This window comes from Phoca vitulina, unplaced genomic scaffold, assembly GCF_004348235.1.
Source record: "Phoca vitulina isolate PV1807 unplaced genomic scaffold, GSC_HSeal_1.0 scaffold2, whole genome shotgun sequence".
Classification (NCBI taxonomy): domain Eukaryota; kingdom Metazoa; phylum Chordata; class Mammalia; order Carnivora; family Phocidae; genus Phoca; species Phoca vitulina.
In genome coordinates, this window is record NW_022589705.1 from 53,517,391 (window position 1) to 53,537,184 (window position 19,794).

The following is a 19,794-nucleotide window of genomic DNA, read 5'->3' on the forward strand; positions in this document are numbered from 1 at the left end:
CTGTGAAGACGTTGTTTTTATAGATTGTCCCTGTAAATTTCTGTTGTAGATCACTCTTGGGGTCTTTCACCTTTTATAGAACCCCTCTTAATATTTCTTGCAGGGCCGGCTTAGTGGTCACATATTCTTTCAACTTCTGCCGGTCGTGGAAGCTCTGCATCTCTCCATCTATTCTAAATGAAAGCCTTGCCGGATAAAGTATTCTTGGCTGCATGTTCTTCTCATTTAGTATCCTGAATATATCTTGCCAGGCCTTTCTGGCTTGCCAGGTCTCTGTGGATAGGTCTGACGTTATTCTGATGTTCCTCCCTCTGTACGTAAGGAATCTCTTCCCCCTAACTGCCCTTAAGATGGTTTCCTTGGTTCTAAGATTTGCAAGTTTTACTATTACATGCCGGGGTGTTGGCCTGTTTTCCTTGATCTTAGGAGGGGTCCTCTCTGCCTCTAGGACTCGAATGTTTGTTTCATTCCCCAGATTAGGGAAGTTCTCAGCTACAATTTGCTCAAATACATCTTCTAGCCCTCTCTCTCTCTCCACTCCCTCCGGGATTCCAATTATTCTGACAATGGAACGCCTCATGGTGTCACTTATTTCTCTGATTTTATTTTCATGGATTCTGAGTTGTTTTTCCCTGGCCTCCTCTTTTCCCTTTTTATCTATTATACTGTCTTGCAGATCGCTTATTCTCTCTTCTGTCTCAGTTACCCTAGCTGTTAGATTATCTAGATTGGATTGGATCTCATTGATAGCATTTTTAAGTTCTGCCAATTCACCTTTTATTTCTGCCCTTAGAGACTCTATGTTGCCATTAATTGATTTCTCCATTCTAGCCATTGTCTTCACAATTGCTAGCCTGAATTCCATCTCTGACATCTTGGTTATATCTGCATCCATTTGTAAATCTGCAGCATAAGTCATAATCTCTGAGTCTTTTCTGTTTTGGGGGCTCCTCCTCCTAGTCATTCTGTTGATGGGTGTTTGAGGGAATGTATAGAGTCCAAATTATTGACCAGAACCCAAGCAAGATGCACCTGTTTTCTTGGGACCTTAGGGTTGCTGGCCTCTTGTTTTCCCAGCCTGTCTTCTGCGGGAGGGGCCTGCCCTGCTGTTACTCAGGCAACCCTGTTTGGGTGGAGTTGCCCTGCGCCCCTGTGGTGGGGGATGGGCTCAGTGGGAATCAGTTTTGGGGGCTTTTGTTCTCTGGCGCCTTTCCCTGGCAGCTTTCCACGTCTCTTCCGCGAGTCAGGGCAGAAGAGACCGTTTCCAACCCTCTGCCTCAGAGCGGAGAGACCGCAGTCTGTTCTTCAGTGAGCTCTCCAGGCCACACCGTCTCCGTTTCTGTCTGTGCTGCTATAAACTGCAGCATCCTGGGTTGTGCGCCCCTCCGCAGTGCTCCCAGTCCTGCCTCCAGGTCGGGGCACGTCTCTGCCCTTTGTGTTTCTAAAACCGCCAGCCGCTCCCAATTCGCGCGCGCGATTCCGCAGCTTGGGGTTTCCACCCCCAGGGCTTGCAGTTCACCGGCGCGACCCCGGCGCACCGGGTTTCCATCTCGGAGGCTGCAGTTCGCGTGCGCATGACCGTCGCTCTGGTTTCTGTCTGGGGGGCTGCAGTTCGCGTGCGTGGGACCCCGCCGGTCTGCTCCTTCACCCCAGGGGCTGCCCTAAATTTCTTTCCCGACGCTACCGGTCTGCGAGTCTGTGCCCGTCCGCAGCGCGCGAGGCTGTCACTCACCTGCGGTGTAGGATCCCCACGGCCAGGTACCCTCCCGCTGCCCTTTATCCTCCGATATCTGCCCGCAGAATCACGGCTCCCTGCTTCGAACCTCAAAACCAACCGCCTGCCATATTCTGTTTGTAGAGATCCAGATCTTCTTACATCTCAGGCTGGTTTCGTGGGTGCTCAGAGTGGTCTGGTAGATATCCAGCTCAATTCCGGGGACGAGTTGAAATAGGGTCCCCTACTCCTCCGCCATCTTCCCCCCCCCCCGCCCCAGATTTGCCTCTTTCTTCATTTTCCTTGACAGTCGATGTTGGTTTCTGCACATTAGATAAAACACCCACCTCTTCCAGTCTTCACAGACTGGCCTCGTATAGGAGATGAGCCTCACAAATCAGCTTGGCCAGAGATTCTGAATGCCTCTCAAACCTGTGTGCTTGTCCAAGCTGCCATCTTTGCTTTTAGTGGCCCCCAAGAGAACGGAGTATGCCAAGTCCTGTCAGTGCCTCAAGAAAGGTGAGATAAAAGCCAGTTCCTCACATAGCAGCTAGAAAAGTTTGGAGCACTAGGAGTGTGGTCCAATTCCTTCTCTCCTCAGGGAGAAGCTGGCAACAGGAGGTTATCACTCATTTGGTCTACACTGAGCTGGGGAGTGGAGTTGTGGCAAATTCCTGCTCCCTCATTTAGACCACACACTCTTTGAAATGGCTGTTTTGTTTTCGGTTGCCCCCAGGGTCCTAGCAAGTGCTGGGTCCTGCTAGCTCTCACAGATGGCTGGGTTAGAAGCCAGTCCCTTGGGTAGCAGCTGAAAAGGCTGGGGGGAGGGAGGTTAGGTGTGAAGTTGAACTCCTTCTGGGGAGAAGCTGGGGACTTGGTTTTATTGCTGTATCATGCTGGATATAGGAGCTGTGTGAAGTGCCCATACACCTGTTCAAAAATCCCAAAAGATTAGTCATTACCTGTGCAGTCAGCTCCCAGAAACAGGCAAGTTAGAAGCCAAATTATCAGGCAGCAATTGGAAAAGTCAGGGCAGTAGTATACAGTCCCCCTTCCAGAGAGATGCTGGATTTCATTGCAGAATAGCTGAGATGAGGAGTCATAACAAGAGCCTGCAGGGCCATTCAAAACTGTCGCCTTCTCTATAGACCCAAAGGGACTAGTGAAGGCTGCCCCTTGTCAACTCCTAGAGACAAGAAAGTTAGAAAGTAGACCATCAGGCAACAGCTGGAAAAGTCAGGGTAGTAGATGTATAGTTCAACTCCTTCCAGGGAGAAGCTGAAATCTTGGTTTTTTCACTGGAGTGAGCCAGAGGGAGAAGCTACAGGAAGTGCTCACAAGCCTGCTCAAGCTCCAGAGGACTGGTAATTGCCTACCCCATCAGCTTCTACATGCAGGCTAGTTAGTGGGCAAATCCTCAGGCAGCAGGGAAAGTTAGAGTGCTAGATGTGCAGTTAAGCCCCTCCAGGGAGAAACTCAGAGCTGAGCTTTATTGCCTGTCACTCAGCACTGAGCCAGGGGAAGAGCCCCAGGAAGTGTTTGTGCACCCGTTTAAAACCATATCCTTGTAACTGGAGGGGATTAGGCTAAGTGAAATAAGTCAATCAGAGAAAGACAATTATATGGTTTCATCACTCATATGTGGAACATAAGAAATAGCACAGAGGATCATAGGGGAAGGGAGGGAAAACTGAAGGGGAAGATATCAGAGAGGGAGACAAACCATGAGGGACTCTGGACTCTGGGAAACAAACTGAGGGTTGTGGAAGGGGGGATGGGTGGGGGGATGGGGTAACTGGGTGATGGGCATTAAGGAGGACACATGACGTGATGAACGCTGGGTATTATACACAACTAATGAATCACTGAACACTACATCAAAAACTAATGATGAATTATATGTTGGTTAAATTTAAATAAATACAAAATAAAAAAAAAAAAATAAAACCACATCCTTGTTCTTTGAGGTCCTAGGAGACTAGCAAATACCAGGTCCCATCAGCTCCCAGAGATGGCTTAGTTAGAACCTCATTCTTCAGGTAGCAGCCATAAAAGTTGGGATGCTGGATGTATGGTCCAAACCTTTCCCTCCCCAGGGAGAAACTGTTTGCTGGGGGCAGGGTTTATGGTGAGAGTATGTTTCAGCTTTTCCTACCTGTTTCAATGTGGTTATTTCCTTAGTCATCTAGTATGCACAAGTCTCTCACAATGGTTTTTCTGGATTTCTCTCAGAGGTATGGATCCATGTGTGGCAGTTTATTCACTGAGTCCATGTATGGAGCATTTCTTAATTTCTTGTCTATTCAGATGCTCCTTCAATGCACTTCCCTTATCTCTTCAGAGCGTCTTGAGACTGGATTTCTAAAGAAAACGTTCTGTGCATCATCAGCAAGTCTAGTTCAGCTAGTACATATATATTGACTGTGTAGAAGATACTGTGCCAAGTACTGTGGGGGAAACAGAGATGAACCAGATATGGTCTGGCCAATGGTCTCAGATATGTCCCAATGTAGTGGGACAGACATTTGAGGGGAAAAAAAAAGTAGATCACATTAAGGTCACAAAGACAGAGTTGGAAATTTTCAGAACAATAGCTCTCATCTTGTTTGAGGAACCCTGGAAAGACTTATGGAAGACGGAAATATTTGAGCTGAAGCAAGAGGCAAGACATCTAAATTGCAGCTTTTACTACTTACCGATAGCAAGTTGCTGCAGCCCAGGTGACAAGGGAGTGGAGTGCTTCGCCATCGAAACCATAGCCAGCTTAAGAATCCAACTGCAGCTCTGTCCCTGAGCATGTCATTGTGTACAGGAAGAGGTCTGAAAGTTTTACTTCACTACATTTCTGTGATCACAAATCACCTGAAACTTCAGAGATGCAGAATGTATACATTCAACCTACACATCTAAAACAGAGCTGTCCAATTCAATTTTCTGTGACGATTGAAATTTCCTTACTTGCACTGTCCAATACTGTAGCCACCAGGCATGTGTGGCTGTGAGGGAATAAAATTTAATTAAAATTTATGTTTCAATACCCACTGTGGCTAGCAGCCACCATATTGGTCAGTGCAGGTCAAGAACCTTTGGTTGCTCTTAGTGAACTAATCACAAAATTATGTGATGATGTTGGGCCAGCATTTATTGCTAAGTTCAGGAAGTTAGATTTATAGAAGCATGTTGTTTTGGGATAATGGGATCAATCTAAAGGAAGATGGGATTTCACTTTTTTCTCCATTTTTGCATATCTGGCACATGAACTTCATTCATGTGATAAAACAAGTATTTACTGAGCATCCCTTAACAGCAACAGAATTAAACCTTTCCAAGACATGTTCCAAGAATGTGGAACACCTGCATTTTCCTAAAAATTTCACAACTCATTTTAACAAACATGTAGAGATTAGGAAATAAGTAGGATGCTGGAAAAAAAAATAAAGTAGCTTTAAAAAAAATTGCTTAAGAGAAATTTGGGCTGGAAGTGACAGCTGATATGACTCAATGGCAGTATCAGAGATCCAAGTGCCTTGTTCCTTGTTGTTCCACTGTCCCTGAGGGTTGCCCCTCACTACTATTCATATCTTTTTGGCCAGAACCTAGTTAAATGGCCTCACCTAGTTACAATGGAGTCTGGGAAATAGTTATTCTCCCTCCCCCACCCCTCCATCATTGGATGGCAAATGTAACAAACTAAAAATATGGCATTCTGTTACTAAAGAAAGGGAGAATGGTTGTGGAGAGATAAGTAGCAATCTCTGCCAAAGAAAACCCAGAAATATTCTGGATTTCATGATAATGCAAAATGTCTAGATTACAGTGATGAAACCAGAGACATAAAAGGGAACACCAGCAAATCACTTTTACACATCTTCTTATTCACCAAAAAATTCAAATGAAAAACAAAATTAGAAGAATTAAATTAATGCAATTATTTTTCTTTAACAAACTAAATATTTGAAGTCCTTTATTTAAAGCAGCAAATAAACGTGCAGTCGTACCCACTAAAAAATCCACTGTAATTGTCAGACACAGAAATCAGGAAGTTTATTTAAAACCTTTCACAACTATTATATTGTTATTGGACAATCATTTATTTAAAATAATATCCTAAATACTTACAAAAATAAATCAAGTATTGCTTCTATTTTTCAAGTGTCAAAGTCTTTGCCATAGAAAATAGAAAGAACCTTTTATAAACTAAATGTAACATTTAAGATACATCAAGTTTAATAACTGCACACTATTTTCTTTAATGGTTGTGCTTTACAAATTTCCAAACTTCTTTGCAATGTACAGGTTCACAATAGGCATGTATGCATACACCCATACACACACATTTTTTACATAGGAATGTTTCTCATTAAATATGCATACAGAGAACCTAACACAGTACTGCGGCCTAAAAGCCACCCCCACAGAGCCAAATGTGCCAAAATACAGAAAGAGGTGTAGATGTAGAAGCATTATCTAACATTCAAATTAGCAATCCAGTTACCAAAGATGATGACATTTTAATGAAGGATACTCAGTTTAATGTTTCTAGATAAGACATTAATTCTTAATCTATACTAAATCATCAGTTCAATAGCCTTACTCATTGAAAAAATAGAATGAACTTCAAATATTTCTCAATACATTAAGTGATCATTGTCATTTGTATACACACTTTTTATTTTAAAAAGAGGAATATTAACCTTAGAGCAAATGCTCAAAATTAAGGATCATTTCCAAATTGGTCTGTAGTTTAATCTTTTATCACTGGGACATTCAATTCCTTATCAAACAGAGAAATGCTGGATTTCTCTTCCCTGGCATATGCACTCAAGCCTCACAACACAGACATGTATAAATCATGGTTCGTGATGAATATTTATAATGCTGCACCACCCACAGGGTGTCAATCTCACTACATTAACCAGATGTGGAAAAGAATCTCACTTCTGATCAGTTCCTGAATTTCTGTACGGTTAATCACAATAATACAGAACTTTACATTACTCTTGTATAAATACTTCTATATTGAGCATCTTAAATTCTACTTATCAACTAGAAAAGTGATAAATCACAAAATTCGTTTTTTTCTCTATTAAAAAAAAGTATCTAGCCTTCTGTCCTAATTCAGAAATTGCATGAATTGTTTAGAAATTCCAAATATAATTGAAAATTTATGAGCAATTGACTGTGAAAATACTAATTTATTGAAATTGATGTTTTACAATAAATTCCAATAAAAGGGAGCTTGAAGAGCTTGTAAAATCTCAATTATAAGCAAGTAGTAAACACCAAAGGAGCAGATGTCTTACACTGACCAAAATATACCAAAATGCCATAGTATCTGGAAAATTTTAATTAGCATGCTAAAATATTTTCAAAGGGCTATTTCATTTCACTAAAAGTTGCAGGCAAGCAGACTCTAAGAATATACAAAAATGCAAACCAACAATATAATTGCACCAATAAAAAAACATCAAAATCTAAGAGGTAGTCAACAGAAGTAACCCTGATGCGACAACACATCCTGGTAGCTGCTCCCTAAATCTTAAGAGACCTAACTGCAGTAGGAAATTCTTGTATTGTCAATGATTAGAAAAAATGTATTGGTAGAGAATCTACAAACCAAGTATTTAAATGAGTAATACTGTAAATGGAACAATACTCATACATGCAAAGAAAGGCTGACAATATCCAGACCAGGGTCTACAGCCTGCAGGCCAAATCTGTCCTACTGTCAGTTTTTGTAAATAAAACTGTATTGAAACCCAGTAACATCCATTTTGCTCATATACATTGTTTATGGTTGCTGCTCTCACACCTATAGCAGAGTCCAGTACTTGGGACAGATCATATGGCTCAAAAAGCCTACAATATTTACTAAAATATTTACCATCTCTCTCTTTACAAAAAGTTTGCTGACCCCTGGTCCAGACATCCGCTGAGAGGGATGCAGTTGTTGAATGGCTGGAAAGATTAACAATGAACGTCACAACATAAGGTATTCAACTCTAAGGAATGCAAACTGCTCTTTATGTCACAATTCAATTCCGTTTCATATCTGAAACAGTTCTAACATTTTTCTACTTTTTATTCTTGTCGTCAAATATCAAAGAGTATTTCCAAGTTCCTATAAAAAGGTTTAGCAGAGCACTGTCCAACAGAACTTTCTGCAATGATGGACTTTTCTTATATCTGCACTTTCCAGTACTGTAGCCACCAGCCACACACGGCTATCAAGCATCTGGAAATGCGTGACCGGATGTGACCAAGGAACTGAATTTTTCATCTTAATTAATTTTATTGAAATTGCCACACATGGCTTGTGGCTACAATACTGGACAGCAGAGATTTAACTCAACTGAAGTTCTAAAGTGTGACTCTTAAAAATGGCCAAAAAAATTATAAAATAACACCTCTGAAAAGAAGAGGTTTGGACAGAAGTGGACTGAAGACCATAAACTGAGTCCCGGACAGATTCCTTAATTCGTAAACAAAAGTCAAACGGATTCCAGACTGTTTCCTCACTGCACCCTCTCCTTGCAGTGCAAGGAAAAAACTATTATAGTATGTTTTTCAGCAAAAGCCCTGATAATCTTATGCTTAAAAGCAATAATTACAATCATCATATTAAAACAGGTATGGACATTTCACACAAATTACATTTTTTGCCTTGCTTCCCACCAGAAAAATCACCTTTTATAAAAGTCAGTTCATTCCATACCGTTAGCATGTCAACCATGCTGTACAGAAGCCCTTGTTTATAACAGGTACATTGAAGAACTATGAAGTCTCCTGAATCTGCAAAATCTCCAATTAGTCACTTTTACTATGGCAGAAATCACTGCAATGGTCCAATCTTCCAAATGTTATATCTTCCATTACATGATAGAATAGACCCATCTGATGACAGATTTGACGACAGAGGTAAAACCTTATACATATATAAAGTCAAAAAATATAGCTCTTGTATAGTTCTCCATGTACCTACCTCAAGACTATTTTTATATGGACCGAAACAATAAAACAAATATAGATATATTTTTAAATTACTTATTACTGATTATACATTGTAAATTAACCAAGTTACTCGTACCACTGAAGACATTAAACTAAAATATACCAAGTCAATGTGAACTTATAACACTCTCAGAAGACAAATGTTTGAGATGTGTGCCTATTTACATCTTCTACTCAAATGTGCTCCCTTCGAGAAATAGCTAATTTTGTATTTTGTTTCCAAAGTCAGCTGACAAAATTAATTTTATGCATACTGATTTTTAAATAGCTGACATCCACCCTCATAAATTTCTTTTTTAACCTGGCAGATAACTGAAGGATACAAACTATTTTAAGGGCACTTCTGTTTATGTTTTCTTTTGTAGTTTAATCGGGTGTTGTGGCAGGAACCTTGACAGAGAGACTTCTTCTGGTGCTGGTGATGTGCCGCTGCTGCGCTAAGAAAGACCGGGCGGGGGGACACGCACCAGTGTCTTTGCCAGTGCCACCGCCGCTCACCAGTCTAGACTCCATCCCCAGTTTCTGGAATGCCAGACTCTGAACAAAAATAAGCAAACAAATAACAACACTACTTAGAGTCTGTAAAATGCTTTTCACATTTATTAAGTCACTTAATCCCCCAAATTCTATAAAGCTGTTGTTTTCCTCATTTTATAGAAAAAGGAAAGGGTTCAGAAGCGAATTAACCTGTGCATCATCATGTTAGCAAGGAAGAGGAAACAAAGGCATAAAATCCAGTTTCTCTATTTTAACCTACCGAATTTGAAATCATTAAAAACATTCTAAACTTCAGCTTCATTATAACAATAAAAAAAGGTTCCAAAGTAAATCTTTGTGTTTGGGCCTTCACTCTACCCACTATGAGCATACATAGCACAAGAGAAAAACTCAGATCAACGGTTCTCAAATGTGGTCCCCAGATTATCATTTGCACCACTGGGAATTTGTTAAAAATGCAAATTCTACCTTGTAGACTCTAGCCAGACCTACTAAATCAGAAGTTCTGCAGACGAGTCCAACAACTGGTGTTCTAACAGGTCTTCTGATGCATGCATCACAGTTTACATTCACTATCGTCTATCTACATACTGATTGATACATGACGAATTACTGTGGTTGTGGGTGGTGGGTTTCGTAGTAAGAGAAATCATTACTTTTTCTCACTAGACCACATAACAGAATTTTACTAAGCTTAGAATCATGAGTAACTAATATAATACATAAAATATAGTAAATGCTCAAAAGACATGGGTGGTGGGGGGTGGGAGGGATGGGGTGACTGGGTGATAGACATTGGGGAGGGTACGTGCTATGGTGAGCACTGTGAATTGTTAAGACTGTTGAATCACAGACCTGTACCTCTGAAACAAATAATACATTATATGTTTAAAAAAAAAAAAAAGAAGAAAAAGAAGAAGATAGCAGGAGGGGAAGAATGAAGGGGGGAAAATCGGAGGGGGAGACGAACCATGAGAGACTATGGACTCTGAGAAACAAACTGAGGGTTCTAGAGGGGAGGGGGGTGGGGGAATGGGTTAGCCTGGTGATGGGTATTAAGGAGGGCACGTACTGCATGGAGCACTGGGTGTTATGCACAAACAATGAATCATGGAACACTACATCAAAAACTAATGATGTACTGTATGGTGATTAACATAACATAATAATAAAAAAAATTAAAGAAAAAAACAAAAACAAACAAACAAAAAACCCCAAATCCTTTAAAAAAAAAAAAAAGACATGGGTAGAAAATGAATAAATAATGTGTTATTTGGCTCTAATATCTTTAATAATTTATGTATCAAGAGGCTACAGAGGAACAAAGAAAATAATGTTCCCAGTCTTAACTAGGATGACTGACTCATGAGGGAAGGTTCCGGGAACACTTCACCTATAATTTCCTTCATGGCCTTGCTAAATTAAGCCAGATTTTACCAAATAGAGAAGGGAAGGAAAGAGCACAGAAAAAAGTACAGTGACATAGAAGAGCAGGCATGTTTGAAGCAGGGCACCCAGTTCTATGTGGTGAAGCACAGGGTCCACACATGGACAGAGTCCATAAAGTGATATTCTCTCATACTAAATAAGCAGCAGCTAAAGTAGATAATGGCTGTGTTACTCTCTCTGTGGATTAAAATAATCCAAAAAACCATATATATCATGAAATGCTTGAAAACATCTTGCTGAGAGTAAGGATGACAAAATAAACTACACTTCAAATAATTTTATACTACTCTCTCCTTGTTAAGACAGACAATACTGAAGAGTATTCCTGATTTTATTTTATTTTTTTAAGATTTTATTTATTTATTTGACAGAGAGAGACACAGTGAGAGAGGGAACACAAGCAGGGGGAGTGGGAGAGGGAGAAGCAGGCTTCCCGCTGAGCAGGGAGCCCGATGTGGGGCTCGAACCCAGGACCCTGGGATTATAACCTAAGCCAAAGGCAGATGCTTAACAACTGTGCCACCCAGGCGCCCTGAATATTCCTGATTTTAAAAAAACAGTGAAAGACACACTTAGAGGCTTTATGGGATGTTAAAATAAATGTTGAGTACTAGAAGCACTTAATTTTGCATTGCACAGATATTCCTACTTCTACAGAAACACCTATGAAGCTCAAATTAAGTCTTTTCACTCAAGACAATTTTTGAAATATTTATGAACTGTTGTAGGTGTGCTTCACGTGTATCAACTAAGGTTGATGAGTCACAAAATCAATTTACTTATTTTGAGAAGATCAAAATCAACCAAAAACATTAAATTAAAATATACAATTTTAAGTATGACCAAAGTTAAAAAAAAAAAGAGAGAGAGAGAGACTATGACAGGAGATACCTGAGTACAATGCACACAGTCAGGGTAACTTCTGTTCAGTTACATATGTAAACATGTACAGGTACTGATTTGTGGTATAAAATGTATTTCCTCCTATGGTTCATGGTCAAAATGTTTGATAAGTACAACATCCAATCACTGGCTGAATGTCAACTCACCTTATTGTACCAGGCAGAAACAATGAGTTTTTCTTCATAATCACGGAATTTTGCTACCTTACATTCACTCTGGAAAAAGATACAAGGACTATCAAGATCCCAGAAATAAACCGAAACTACCAAAAATGGAATCATTTTTTCACTGTGCTCAGAGAATTTTAAAAAATGCACTGTGTGGCATAAAGCAGTCAAAATCTGAGCAGAATCATGGAGAATGCATGCACAATGCCTTTAAGAAAGAATAAGACCATGACTAGTAAATATTTATTTCAAAAATTTTACTGAGAAATGTTCAATAACAACAACAAACATGAAACTGGTGATTCTCATGCTACTGTCCCCTACATCTAGAGAAGAACGTAACTGGCTTAAATGACAAAACAGAGCTGCACCTATGGAGGAGTCAAAACTAAGGAGAAAGAGGATATAGTAGAACATACCCCAGAAAATCCTTTAAAATCTCTATAAAGCTTAACACAAATTTTTATCTCTTAATTCTTGGTGATCTGTATACTAGATTGCCTGTGGCCATATTCGCACACTACCTTCGACATCTATTTAATTCCTTGAATACAGCAAATTTTGTAATTTCACTGAGCACCAGATACAGTTGACTCATTATAAACTAAACTATTTGAATGTTCCTACAGCAAGATGCTCATGTGCCTCCCTCATATCTTGTATGCTTTTTGTATCATGAGCATCTTGCTATAATATATATGATATAAAACACTTTGCAAAGGAAACCAGAACATGTCCAATTACAAAATCTATGAACATACAATTCCAGAGTGACATAATTAACCCAAGTAGTAAAAATGATATCATTAGCACAAAAATAACTTCTAAAATTTGAAGACTCAGCTAGTTAATGAGGTGTCATCACTAACATAGCTGTGCATGATTAGTAACCAATACTGCCATTTTAGTGCAAGGGCTTACTGGATTCTCTGAGCACTTTCTTCCCCCCAGGAATTGCAACTAAGGAGCTTTACTTAGGTTCAAGTGAGGAGCAGGGAGAAGAGAAAGAAAATCTGGTTAACTGAGTACGGTACCTTTTTTAAAAGATGAGTTTGGTTTCTTCCTTCCTTTCCCTCTTTCTTTCTTTCCCTTTCTTTCTTTCTTTCTTTCATATTTTCTGAATGAACTCTAATCCACATAATTTTAAAAGGAGCTAATATTATAGCAGAACTCTATTAGACACTAAGGGATATCCACATGATTGGCTGTTGTGGGGAAGAGAGATACAAAGCAGCAGAGTACATGCACTCGCAGAGACCAATCTCATGGGCTAGCGAGACTCTGTAATAAACACCGAGTGCTAAAACATGACATCTCTAACTTCTGACCTCAACCAACCTCTCATGAGACTTGATCATTTACGGCAGATATATGACAGCAATTAATCACGAGGGTTACACAGGATAATTAAAAGGAGATGTGTGAATATGAAAATTTTACCTCCAGAATCTCAATTCTTCTCTCTTTCTCTGCCAACTGCTTTCTAAGTAGCATTATTTCAGCTGATGCTGGATTTAATTTGGGATCTAAAGTTTTTATTACCTGTTTAAAGAAAAAAAATATTTTACATCTACTTTATTTTATCAAGTATTGAAATATAATAACATTGTCTATAGCATCTCTGTAAATAAAGTGGAAAATTATCCAGAAAGTAAAATTATCCAGGTACTAACTATGGTTTATTTGGCAATTAAATTTGAATAACAAAAATAGCATTCTATAAAGGTACAATGGTATCAAACTTCAGTACAAAAATGGAAAGATCCCTCTCCCAAAATAAAATTTCCTTTCTCACAGGCTTGGTACTCAGAGAGTAATTTAGTCTTATTAAGCTTTGAGCACTAAGGTCTTGAAATAACACTTTTCATATTTATATGATGAGTATTTTTTTAAATTAAAATGAATTTGATAATTATATGGGAACTGATTATACAAAGTAAGTAACAAAAAATACATAGCAACAATCTTTTTACTACCATTATCTAGTTAAATGTAATTCAATATATGAGATCAATATAATAGAAACTGGTGATTTTATCTGCAAACCAGAGGGTGGCTCAATCACATTTATGGAAATTACTAACATTTAGGTAAAAGATATTCAATCAGAATGTTGTTCAGAGACTCAAGCAAACTATGTAGCCAGCAGAATAACAAGAAATTAACTCAGAAATATCAGGTGTATGTCAGGAACAAAAATAAATTTCCAATAATAAGATCATCTGTATGATGTAATTACAAATCTATTAACAAAGATTTAAAATTATTTAAAGAGGAAGATTTCACCTATATTTATAGAGGTAAAGGAAAAAGACTAAAAGGTAATATACTAAACATTCCTGCAGTTCGTTCAGAACAATTTGCTGAGTGCCGAATATGGCAGGCACTTGGTGGGGGCACGTGGGGATATAGGAGACTCGGTGCCTGCCCTCACGGAGTTCACATTATAAAAGCAGAGTTTAAATCATAATTTAATTACAAAGACACATCATAATTTGTTACCTCTAGGTGATAAAAAGTATGGTTGTGACTTTTCACTATTTTCTGAATTTTCTATCATGGACATTATGTTACTATAATTAACTCTCCCTCCAAATAACGTAAAGGTAAAAAAATGCAATCATATTTATTATACAAGCAATTGTTTTTTTAAATGATAGTGCTCAATGATGACAAGAATATGGTATTCATTGTCAGTGCTTTGTCTATTTAGTTGTAATCCTTTTAGAATATCATTTAGAAATAAGTATCAAGCATCTTAATATTTTCTTATCCTTTGACCTAGAACTTCCATTTGACCCATTAACCTAGGAACAAGGCTAAGATAATAAACCAAAATAAGGGGCAAGCTTTCTGTATAAATGTTGCCTATAGTCTTATTTCTAGAAGCAAGAAGAAAAAAGAAATGGAAATGAACTATTTCCAACAACAGGATGATGATGACTAAGTCAATTATGATATACCCCACTCAACTGAGTATCATACAGCCATTCTTTTATTTTGCAAAGTCTGCTCCATAAGTGTCTGTCTTGTTTACTGCTGTATTCCCAGTGCTTAGTATAACAGGTGCTCAATAAGTATTAAATTACATTTATATAACATGAGGAAATTATTTTAACTTTTAAAATGTGTTTTAACTTTTAAAATCATATGTGCTATGATCATACAAATTGTGTATGTGTGTGTGTGTGTGTGTGTGTGTGTGTGTGGTCTGTATTGTGGTCAGCAATCACGGAGACAATATACATTGAAAAAAATGCTCTGGTAAGAAAATACACCGAAAAGTTAATAGCAGTTATCTCTGAGAACCTTTCTATGTTTTATGTTTTCTACTAAGAGCATTTATACTTTTGTATACTTTTGTAGTTGAGAGAAACTGGACTGTGGCAGAGACTGATTGCCTTTGTTTACCAGGGTTCTCTAGAAGCTGCATGCCTGAGTTGCCCATTGAAATGAGGGTGAAAGTGGTTCACGGCTCCCAGGCTGCCCCATCACAAATCTCCTCCAGTGCAGTCTAGGCTGGCCTCCCTTGTCTACCGGCTGGACTATCTCGAGTGAGCTTGGGAATGCCACGTTCAAGAAGGCAAAGCCTCTGTCAGCTGGGGGCTCTGGCAGATTGCACGGAACAGAGCCCCTGCCCCACTGAAAGATGGGCTTCCTGTGATCAAGAAGTAACTTCTACCTTTTAAGCCCTGAGATCATGAGGTTTATCTGTTGCTGCAGGTACTTACAACTTAATAAATACAAAACTTAAACATAAAAAGAACAGACATATTAGCAGCATTTTTAAGCTTCATCATATAATCCTTTTATTCAATAACTAGAAAAAAGTATATTAACATTCTCTAAGAGAGAATACTTATAATTAATTAGGAAAATATGCAGTATTCATGGAAATAAAAGATTTTATTAGAATAGTACTTACAGATATTTAAGTTTGAAATAAGGAAAAAAAAATTAGTCTGGTAAACATCAGAATAGTGCCTAACTGTCTAATCTAGACGGAAGGCTAAAACAATTTTAAACAAGTTTGAAGAGCTAAATTTTCACAAAAGGCAAATGTTCACTTTAAGAGCTAAAGGTTCCATACTTCCTAACAGTCATCTCCCCTAATGAGGTCACTCCAGTCCCCGCTGAAAACTGTCCCAATAAAGCCCTGTGTTTGTTTTACCTGATGCTCATGAGTGAGAGTCAGAGAGCATGAAAACTGGCCCGCAAGGCAGGGAAGAGGGAGCAAAGTGACGTGACACAGAGAGAGGAGGAACAGTCCCACAGGCGGAACTGGCTTAATAAGAACCTGAGTCAGAAGAGTTGGGCTCCAAAAGACCAGTCACTCACATTTCTTGCTTTCTCCAAGTACATTTTATATCTCTCCTCCATCGCTTTCATATCTTCATCTTTCTTCTGAAGAGCAGCTTCAAGTTCATTGATCTTTTGTGCTATTATTGAAAAGGAAATGAAACATGACCAATTTAAAATACTCCCTCTTCACACAAGAATTGTACTTATTATATTTTTTTCTAAAGACTGATGAGAGAACTTAAAAGAGTAATGTTTATTTCTTCTTTGTAATGAATTCTTATCTAAAACTTTTGAACTATAACCAATACATCCTCAATCATTTCATATTATTCTTGCTTAAAAAATATCTAAATCTGCTTTATTCAGCTATTTTTCTCCTTTCTCTCAAGTGTTTCAATGAGCAAATACACTTTACAATGTAATCACAACCATCATTAGAAAATAAAGCATGCCTTCTACACAATGTTTAAAGGTTACTTTGATTATACACTATTTTATTTACATTTCCATAGTATTAATTCTACTATATTTTACAATGTTTGATACTCCTATATATCAATCAGTTCATTTTATTAGATTTTTTTTTTTGCTTTAAGATTAGATCATTTATTAATTACTTAAATCACTAAAAAATTACCATGGTTCTTATTTGCAATGTATGTATTTATGGAATGTCCAGAAACTTATACACAGTTCTTGCATCCTTCAACTAAAAAGGGCAAGTCCTTAGATGTAGTCTGATCCAGGTTTTTACAAATACCTACCGTTCTGGTTTACATCTGGCTGAAGATCCTCAATGAGCTCTTGTTTCTTCTGTAATTCTTCCTGGACCTCAGTTAGTTTTTCCCTAAGTAGTGGAAAGAGCATGGAGTTTTGGAAACAAACAGACCTAAGAATGAAAACTGATTTCTGCCACATAACATTTGTGGACTGTGGGCAAATCCCTTTCTGATCCTGAATCTCCTCACCTGTGAAATGGGAGTAATACCTGCCACATATTATAGGGGTTGCTGTGAGAAGGTAAACTGCCTGGCACATGATGGGTGCTAAAAATGTTAATTTTTTCCCCTTGCCATCCTTGCTTCCTAAGAAAGTCAAAGGAAATATTTTATTGGTTAAACATCCCACATCCCCACACAGTCAAGTTGTGACAGTTGTCTGCTTTGTAAACCCTTCAAATGACATTAGTGATTGAAAAATGTAGGATCTGGGATCACTGGCAGGCAGGCTGAATATTTTAGAACATTTTTCTTTTCACTTCTTGGTGGCAGTGGTGAACATTCAATTGCCATCAGGGGATTTTTCTTATGAACAAAATCAGAAAAGGATACTAACTTTAGAAGTTTTTAAAACCCTTCCCCTTGCATATTTGAAATGAAATATCAGTTTTACTTACATATGAGCTTCCAACTTCTGCTTTAGTTTGCTGGACTATAAAAATTAAAAAAAGTTGCTGTAAGATAACTTTTGTGACAAAGATAAATTTTCCAGATATCAAAATCTCTTTATCTCCCTTTGAAGTGTATTATTTAAAATTATAAATGTTTCAAAAATTTGTATTTCTAATAACATACTCGTAAAAACATAAAATTTTAGGTATTTTTTACTTCAAAGGGAAAGGAAAGGAGGTTAGGAAATGAAAGAAGGATGAGTACAATAGTAAAAAGAAAAATGCTTCATATTTCTGAATACCATGAAAATAAAATTTAAACTTGAAGAAAAATAGCAAATGCAAGCTGAATGTGATATACTGAGGAGTATCAAACATTTAAAAATCATTATTTAAAATATAAATTTTAAGATTTTAGGCCTTTAAATGAAGAATAGACTTAAATAATTATCTTTATAATAAAGCGTTATCATTACAAATGCGAGCACTTTAATATTAACATCAAAACAGAGCAAGTGGATTTTGTTAAAAAATGAAATTTAAGACATAAAACTTCCTCTTTAAAAAGCAGGAGTTTAAATTGCAATACTGGTTCAAGATCATCTACTGAATAGATAAATGAAGGGTTTAAAACATATAATGTGAAATATAACTCAGACACTAATACATTTTAAAAAGAGAAACATAAAACCTTTAAAAATACTGCAATCCGAAAATGTACTCCCCCCAAATAGATCCCATTTTAAAAGTATTCCCTACTGTGGCTTAGAAAAAATATTTGTATTAGAGAGGTTACAATACCGTATATATGCACATACGAGATGCCGCCATGCATGAGACGATTTCTATTTTCCAAGCCCCCGAGGAAAAAAGAGAAAATCATATAAAGCATATAAAAGAGAGAGAGGAAACACAACCCTTTCAGTCTTCTTTCTCATCTCTTTACTTACTCTTAATAGCTCTCTCCCCCGTCAACACAGGTACAACCACCTCACATTGTATCTACCCAGTATCTAATGTACATTGAGCCCTATCTTTTTGTTGTTGTTATAGTTAAATGCCTCCCTCCCTCCACTGTTACTTCTTTTCCCCTCTGCATACAGAGATCCAACTACAGACACACTGCTAGGTATATTCAGATTTGGGCTGTTCGAGCTCTGCTGAGTCCTCTTATCTGTCCCCTACAATGTTTGCCATCAAAGCCCATTAGAAATGGCGAGGCCATAAGTCTGCTTGCAAGGAAGGAAGAAATAAGGGGTGACTGATGTCTTCAAAACTGCATTAAGGTTTCTGTCTTTTGGAGGTTGGTATGATCCACTTCTTCGACACTCTTTGGTAGAAATCATTGTCTTACTCTCTCCTCTCTGTTAGATTTCCTCAATTCTGACTGCTGACTACTCTTACTAGGACTTTTCTCAAGCCTGAGAAAAGAGCTGTGAAGACCTCATTCATAGCATGCTCTCAAACAGGAATTACCATGAATTTAGGTGTAGCTGTTGAAGTAGGACAGATAGAAATCACCTTCCAATACATACGATTAATTTATAGGCTCCAGGTTGGCAAAATCACTGCATCTGTTATGCAGATATATACGGTATTCGAGGGTACCCCCAAAGATAAGGGTAGCACTTTCAAATATAGGACTAATTTGGGCATCAGGACCTATGGCAGAGAGTCCACACACAGCAGAATTATTACAATGTTTAAGTTACTTACACTTTCTCCTTCAGACCTGGAGCCTTGTTCCTGTAAAGATTTCTGGAGGTCCTCAATCTGCTGCTGCAATTCTCGGATACGCTCTTTGCTCAGCCTATTGTTAGGATGAATCATATGTATTTATTTGTATTGAAAGTCAAAGTAGTTATGGATCTATAAAGGTACATTTGTGCAATTTAACTCACGCAGTCTGCATTTAATAGCAATGATGAATGCCCAACAATTGTCTGTGGCTAGGTATAATATACAGTGTAAGTACAGTAAGCTACTTGCAAGAAAATACTTTTTAAAAAAGAAGACATTTTATCATGGACGTATATATGCCCACATTTAAAAATTTCAGATACTTGTGTGCCAGCTGCAAAAGCACATCAATTCTGCACTGTCCTCGCTGGTATGAAAATCAGAAAAGTAGTTCAGTTTTCCTATACTTTTATCTTTAATGAATGGGAACTAGGTTTCTTCTTCTTGTTTCGGATTTCACAGTGTATTGACCAAGGCCACCATTTCCCAACCATTTCTTCATAACTTTTTATTTAAATTAAAGAGACTAACACTAGCAACTAGGGCACATTTCTAACTTGGTAAAATCTTGTTCTTTAAAACCCTGCTTAAGAGTTACCTCCGCTGAGGTTACCAGCAAG

At 38.0% G+C, this 19,794-nt stretch overlaps 1 protein-coding gene across 1 annotated transcript in view; it reads right to left on the bottom strand.

The window, feature by feature from the left end:
- Nucleotides 1-9,066: 9,066 nt before the first annotated feature.
- Nucleotides 9,067-19,794, bottom strand: part of HOOK1 (hook microtubule tethering protein 1) — a 59,807-nt gene continuing 49,079 nt past the window's right edge. The window contains exons 16-22 of the mRNA XM_032427696.1: nt 19,151-19,244; nt 17,441-17,475; nt 16,809-16,891; nt 16,081-16,181; nt 13,183-13,284; nt 11,722-11,790; nt 9,067-9,262 (exon numbers count right to left, since the gene is read on the bottom strand). Coding sequence (XP_032283587.1) covers nt 9,092-9,262; nt 11,722-11,790; nt 13,183-13,284; nt 16,081-16,181; nt 16,809-16,891; nt 17,441-17,475; nt 19,151-19,244 — 655 coding nt within the window. The 3' untranslated portion in view covers nt 9,067-9,091. The remainder of the gene's footprint in view (nt 9,263-11,721; nt 11,791-13,182; nt 13,285-16,080; nt 16,182-16,808; nt 16,892-17,440; nt 17,476-19,150; nt 19,245-19,794) is intronic.